A 7,517-nucleotide genomic window follows, 5' to 3' on the forward strand; every position below is an offset into this window, starting at 1 on the left:
TAAGGGGTGCGCACCGAATGAGCCGCCACCCCCCTAAATAAGCTAGTCAAGCAACACGAGCTCGTAAATTTTAATGAAACAACAATCGAATGATTTTGTATGTATCTCAAGCTAATCTTTGTACACTTCCTTATAAATGTATCCCTTTATACCCAATTCCGGCTAGATAAAGTGGATGCTGTGATGACGTACATCGTATGTTTCAGTCCACATACCTTTTATTTGTACATTATGTTATTGTTAACCAGGAAACCAGGAAATCCAAATCATACTCCATTAAATGAATGCAAATGTATCAATTGGACATGTATTGACAATAATATAACCCTAGTGGAGTTTTATATGTGTTGATAGTTGTATAATGTCCCATAACGTGATAATTAAATCTTATTTTCTGTTTTACCCAGCTGAAGCAACAGGAAACTATTTTAAAATAAGCCAGGGGCAACGGTCGGGGTCTGCATCATACTTTCAAGTATATTTGATATCGACCTGTATACCACTTTCATGCAAAATAATATTGCTCTCAATCATGTCAATGATGGCTTTAAGCTCAAATGTCTTAAGAGCTAATTGGATTTATGTGTTGTGGTGTTCTATTGATTTAATTGTGAATGCGAAATCGATTGTAACCCAAACCATCAAGATTTTATAAAACCAAACTTGAATGCACGATAATCAAATAAGCATGAATCAACCGTGGGCGTACGTAATTAATGGATCACAAACACACCTTATATGGGCAACCATTCTGAAAATTGACAAGAATACAAGAATGCGAAACGTTTATTTGGCGCTACCCACCGCGAATTTGGTTGGATGGGTGCGATACTTTGAAAGCCTGTATAAAATACACCTTCAGACTAGAAAATGTCAAAACAGAACTAAAGAAAATAAATAACACCATAGCATAAGCGGAAAACAGTGATATTATTAAATCAGAACATGATACTGTGTCAGCCCTTGAAACTTACAAGGACAACAACTCGTGTGGTTTTGATGGTATTAACAACTGAATAAGACGACATGGTGCTGTTAGAAGGTCTCCATGATGGGCACTTGCTCACAGAATACAAACGCTGATCGCTATGAGAACAGCCTAAATATTATTGTTATCGCGTTCAATGAAAAAGCAACTTCAATCGATCGCCAAGATGGTGGTTCATAAATGATGCATAGAAAACATACACATCTCGGAAGCACTGTACAATCAATATAACGATCTTATCGAATTTATTTTAATGTGCTGTACTTCGAACTTATTTCATTTTAAATGAATGGGGTCTAAACAATAAAGCGATGCACCCTATAACCATGAAGGAACTATGTGTCATTAAAATTGTTTTCTACACGGTATTGATATGTTATTATAAATAGACTTCGATATTTTTTTTTTAATAGTTCCATGATATATTGATGTGTATTTCTTTGATTGTATATAAAATTCAATTATTTTATATGATTGCTTGTATTTCATTAACATGAATACAGTTCTTTTTATTGTGTGTTGAATACTCTTTATGCCGTCTCTTCATTGTGGAAGATATAAAGACTATCTCAGTCTTTTCACACAGTTTTTAATTCAATGCAGTAATTTCTTAACAGTTGACCAGTCTGACCGATGACAACGTCCAATGAACTACCTATACAGTTCAACAGTATAATGCCCAGTGTCATTGAACATATATGAACAGCTTATCGTGTTAAGCTTGCCCTCACTATATCGTTCTCAAATTGTAATAATATAACATAAATGACTAGGAATGAAAAATCATACACGTCTATAAACATACTAGTTGGTAATGTAAACGTGTCAAATGCGATAACGAAATGTTATATATAGTTACTTCACTAAATAACAAATGCTCCCTGGTACCAATGAACTAAAATTTGTAATATTCACTTCTTCATCATCAAAGAACAGCACACTACCTCCTCTTGGCTCACTTGAAGCTGATAGGCCATGTTGGTCTTTATTAACAACCATATCTACAAAGTCAGCTTCGTCTTCTACGCCATCACATTCAAGGTCTGAGAATGCGTCATCTTCCACCGTAGCGACTTCATCGTCACGTTCTGTTCCACCTAGTTCACGTCCATAACCGCTAAGTTCTAGGAAAGTTTCAGCCTTATCATAGCCACAAATGATTACTCTCCCCTTTCTTGCGTACTTCCCTCTAACAATCTCAGGTGTATCTTTAAGGTCAACAAATATATCTAACAGACCGAGTTTTCCCACTTCAAACAATATTGTGTCCAAATTTATTCTTGATGGAGATATCGCACTTATGATGTACATCCGACAGTTCATTTCATTTTTTAATTTCTCCAAAAACGACTTTTCCACCCTACTAGATATTGACCTAGTTTGTTTGTTATACATTTTTAAAGTGTTATCCCAGTCGAAAACTATTGTTGCATTTTCCGGTATTTTCGAGCCTGAAATACTCGTGCAAGTGTTAACACTCATATTGGAACGTGTTTGAGTTATTCCTTAACGTTACCTGACACCATAAGAAAACGGGAAATCCCAATAATCTATATTTAGATTTACATTGTATTTATATTTAGATATGTTAAGTAATGAACTCATTCGGATGTCTTCGGCCTTTTCTTAACGAAAACAACCTCGAATGTATTTGGAAGGTTTATATACTCAAAAAGCGGTACGTTACTTTCCGCTATTTAGGCATTTCGAGATTTTCTGGCATTGTTAAAGTGCAGTAATTCATTGTTATTTCTTGCTAGATAGTCGGTAGGAGTGACCCCTTTGATCAGTTTGAAGAAAATATATATTTTAGGTTAAATGTTACTAAATTTTGTACATGTCAAATGACACCAAAGCAGGAGTTCATTCCCATCAAATCACTGTGCTCTTCTTCCATATAGTGAGCTGGGCTCTTCAAAGAGCGTAAGTAGTCTAAAACACTACTTTGAATTAATTATATAATTTAAAAAAATACGAACTACCCCAACCAGCATACATCCGAGGTTGTTTTCGAGAAAAATGGCATTGGAGCTCCGAATGGTAATAAACTATGTTCAGAATGAAAAGGGAGAAAACTGCAATAGCCAATACATACTAAGGACTAGTGGGATAATGGGTGATTGTTCGAACATTTAGTGCGTTTCTTTCCCTCTAATGTTACATTTTTGTCGCACGCTCGTGATGTTTAAGGTGTGGGCTTATTGCATTGGACTAATATGAGTTCGATTTCAGATGATATTTTTAAATGTCCTGAATGCAGCATGCATTTTAACGAATTTAAGGGCGGAGATTGTACTTAACCCTAGTTATGTCATTCCCGACGTCCGGAAACTCACATTCAGCTAAATCATGCCAAAAGTTCTGAGTTCGGGATTCACTTCATGTTGATTTGTTCCCTATCCATGATACCTAGCTTAAAAATGAACCGCATCGTACGTGATTTTCTATGGTTTTGTGCGGCATTTCAATTAAATGGCATTCCAGGAATGAATACTCGAATTCCGTGAGATATGTTTACAAGTAAAAATATGCTCTGCACCGTGATTTTGATATCTAAATTGACGTCCCAAACACAACGTCATTATAAAAGTATATTATTGATATGATTCGCATCATTAACAATACAAGAACCAGTTTATAATTTTAGTTGTTACTCTAACAGGGAATCTTTATGGAATTTGAATGAAAAATAAAAGATGCTATCAAATATGATTAAGGTCATAAAACGTCAAGAAACTTATGCCCTAATTACAACTCATTAAACGAAAAAAGTTTGGAAGGAATGAAATCACACTTAAAAATGTATAACATATGGCTTCCTCCATTCACAAATAGTTCATTTGTTATAGTCAGGGGCGGATCCACGGTTCGACGTTAGAGGGGGCGTGACTTAGGGGCGTACCCCCTTTTTACTTGCACCCCTCCATCAGAAACGAAAGTTATTTTGTTTAAAGTGTTGGCAGGGGGTATTACTTACTCTCCTATTTTGAAATAAAAAGTAAACTTGGACGATTTTAGAGGGGGCACGTGGCGGGTGCGCCGATGGCCAAAGATCGCGCGATGCGGCTCAAATGAAAGCTGTGTTGTTGATGGTGATGTCAGAAGTTTAAATACACGAGGATAATGTGATCACATATCACATATTGAAATGTATTTTGAAACAAGAGAGCAGGGGATCGCCTTTTTTTGAGAACGGTAAAAAATGCATGTGCTTTTCTTTAAAAGGCCATAGCTCAACAACTATTCAAGTCAGAGATATGAACTTTGCTCTCCATGCGCGTTTTGTCTCTGGCAACATGTGCACCAAGTTTCATATGAATATCTTACACGGTTATAGTGATATGACCAAGGCTAAACTGTTTGACTAAGAATATAAGTTCTGCAAACGTCTACTCGGTGTCAAAAAAGACAACCCAGAATGATTTTATTTACGGAGAATTAGGAAGGTTAAGTTTTAAACAATTATATATATGAATATAATTAAATACTGGGTAAAACTATTGTATACAGACAATAACAAGTACATAAAAAAGGTTTATATTATGCTTAAAAATGACATGGAACGAAATGCAAACAAGCCGAATTGGTGTTCACTTACTAAAGACATTCTTTGTAGTTTAGGTTTATTTGATGCATGGTTTTATCAAGAAATAGATAATGTTGAATTATTTTTGTCATTAGTGAAACAGCGGCTAAACGATAATTTCATCCAGGATTGGCATGGTAGACTTAATGCATCGAGTAGAGCTAGATTTTATATTAATGTATCAAGTTTTAGACTTCAGCCATACCTCAAAATATTGAATGATACAAAGTTCCGTAAGTCTATGTCTAAATTGCGGCTATCCTCACACAGATTAAGCATTGAAACAGGCAGCTGGAATAGACCGAAATCAAAACCATTAAAACGAACGTATATGTACCATTTGTAATTTATTAGAAGACGAGTATCATTTTGTTTTAGAGTGCACATTGTATACTGAACGCAGAGTTAGATATCTACTAGGTATTATAGACAACGTCCCAGTATGCATAAATTAATGGAACTTTTTAATATCGAAAATGAAGCTATATTGAAAAATGTAAGTGTGTCTATTTTTAAAGCATTTGAATTAAAAAATACTACGTTATATTCCATGTAATGTGTATAGGTTTGTTGTAATTGTCGTCTATTTGTTTGTTAAGAAGTATACAATGTTAGTGCACCTATATCTGCATAATTATGTAATTATTATTATGATTTATTTATATCATTTCTTTTTCATAAATTGTGTTTATTGTGTTATTGCTGCTTTTGTCGCCATTGCATATGTACATGTTTTGCCAGATGGGTCTATGACCTTCTTGGAAATAACTGATCTGTTCTGTTAAGTATCTTCCATGACCGAGAGTGTAAGAAAGGTTCATTCCAACCCGAGCGTAGGGTGTTTTGCGGAAACGAGGTTTACCGAGCGGCTATGGTAGATGCTTTTTCTCCCACCTCATTTAAACATAATAAAGTTAAAATGTATCTTTTTTCGTTGGAACTCTTTTGCGCGAAGTAAACATAATTTGCGTATAATTATGTGGGGATTCATGGTTGTTATGGATACGCGCGCAGTGATTCAAATTATGTAAATAGTCAAATCGTTCTTAAATAGTTCCGAGGAGAGTGCAACATTATTTCTTGAATGCAGTGTGAAATTATTTTTTGGAACCATTTAAAGCGAGATAAAATTAATTTAGAAATTAAATATTTCCACAACACAAGGTTTCCTTTTTTTCTACAAGGGAGGTAATTGTGTGATGACAATAAGAAAGGAGTCCCAAACTGGTACTTTTTTACCTTTGCCCGTGGGCAAGTCAAGGATATCCGGCATGGCCAAATTTTTGGATCTACTTATCTGAGGTTGGAGAACGCCATCTTTGTCGACGACCACAAAAGGCAATAACAATATCGCGACTTCTAAAGGCAATGGCAATACCGCGACTTCTAAAGGCAATGCCAATACCGCGACTCCAAAAGGCAATGACAATGCCGCGACTTCTAAAGGCAATGACAATGCCGCGACTTCTAAAGGCAATGACAAGGCCACGACTTCTAAAGGCAATGACAAGGCCGCGACTTCTAAAGGCAATAACAATGCCGCGACTTCTAAAGGCAATGACAATGCCGCGACTCCAAAGTGCAATGACAATACCGCGACTACTAAAGGTAATGGCAATGTCGCGACTACTGAAGGCAATGACAATAGCGGGACTTCTAAAGGCAATGACAATGCCGCGAATTCTAAAGGCAATGACAATGCCGCGACTACTAAAGGCAATGACAATGCCGCGACTTCTAAAGGCAATGACAATGCCGCGACTTCTAAAGGCTATGACAATACTGTGCGCTTAAGTACTTAATACTTGGGCAATACGGCGAGTTTTAGTACTGAAGGCTATGACAATACCGCGAGTTTTACTACTTAAAGCTATGGCAATACCGCGAGTTTTAGTACTTAAGGCTATGACAATACCACGACTACTAAAAGCAATGAAAATACGGCGAGGTTTAGTACTTAAGGCTATGACAATACAGTTAGTTTACTACTTAAGGCTATGACAATACCGCGAGTTTTAGAACTTAAGGCTATGACAATACCACGACTACTAAAGGCTTTGATAATATCGCGAATTTCAGTACTAAAAGCAATAACAATAAAGCGAGTTTCAGTACTAAAGGCAATGAAATTACCGCGAGGTTTAGTACTTAAGGCTATGACAATACCGCGAGTTTCAGTTATTAAGGCTATGACAATACCACGACTACTAAAGGCTTTGACAATATCGCGAGTTGCAGTACTAACGGCAATGACAATACAGCGAGTTGCAGTACTAAAGGCAATGAAAATACCGCGAGTTTCAGCACCAAAGGCAATGAAAATACCGCGAGTTTGAGTTTTTAAGGCTATGAAAATACCGCGAGTTTGAGTACTAAAGCCTAAAGGCAATGAAAATACCGCGAGTTTCTGTACTAAAGGCAATGAAAATACCGCGAGTTTCAGTACTAAAGGCAATGACAACACCGCGAGTTTCAGTACTAAAGGCAATGAAAATACCGCAAGTTTAAGTACTAAAGGCAATAAAAATACCGCGAGTTTAAATACTGAAAGCTATGACAATATCGCGCGTTTTAGTACTTAATACTATGCCAATACCGCCAGTTTTAGTACTTAGGCTATGACAATACCGCCAGTTTTAGTACTTAGGCTATACCGCCAGTTTTAGTACTTAGGCTATGACAATACCGCCAGTTTTAGTACTTAAGGCTGTGACAATACCGCCAGTTTTAGTACTTAATACTATGCCAATACCGCCAGTATTAGTACTTAGGCTATGACATTACCGCCAGTTTTAGTACTTAGGATATGACAATACCGCCAGTTTTAGTACTTAAGGCTGTGACAATACCGCCAGTTTTACAACTTAATACTATGACAATACCGCCAGTTTTAGTACTTAATACTATGCCAATACCGCCAGTTTTAGTACTTAGGCTGTGACA

At 36.4% G+C, this 7,517-nt stretch overlaps 1 protein-coding gene across 1 annotated transcript; it reads right to left on the reverse strand.

Annotated features, from left to right (window-relative positions):
- Positions 1-790: 790 nt before the first annotated feature.
- Positions 791-2,517, reverse strand: LOC128228673 (uncharacterized). The gene has a single exon (XM_052940116.1). It carries the CDS (start codon positions 2,468-2,470, stop codon positions 1,844-1,846), a length of 627 nt encoding a protein of 208 aa, XP_052796076.1. The 5' UTR covers positions 2,471-2,517; the 3' UTR covers positions 791-1,843.
- Between the last annotated feature and the right edge of the window lie 5,000 nt (positions 2,518-7,517).

This window comes from Mya arenaria, chromosome 3 (assembly GCF_026914265.1).
Source record: "Mya arenaria isolate MELC-2E11 chromosome 3, ASM2691426v1".
In the NCBI taxonomy this organism is placed as follows: domain Eukaryota; kingdom Metazoa; phylum Mollusca; class Bivalvia; order Myida; family Myidae; genus Mya; species Mya arenaria.

Coding starts and splice junctions, on each gene's coding strand:
- LOC128228673 (XM_052940116.1), bottom strand. CDS start 2,470: ATGAGTGTTAACACTTGCACGAGTATTTCAGGCTCGAAAATACCGGAA.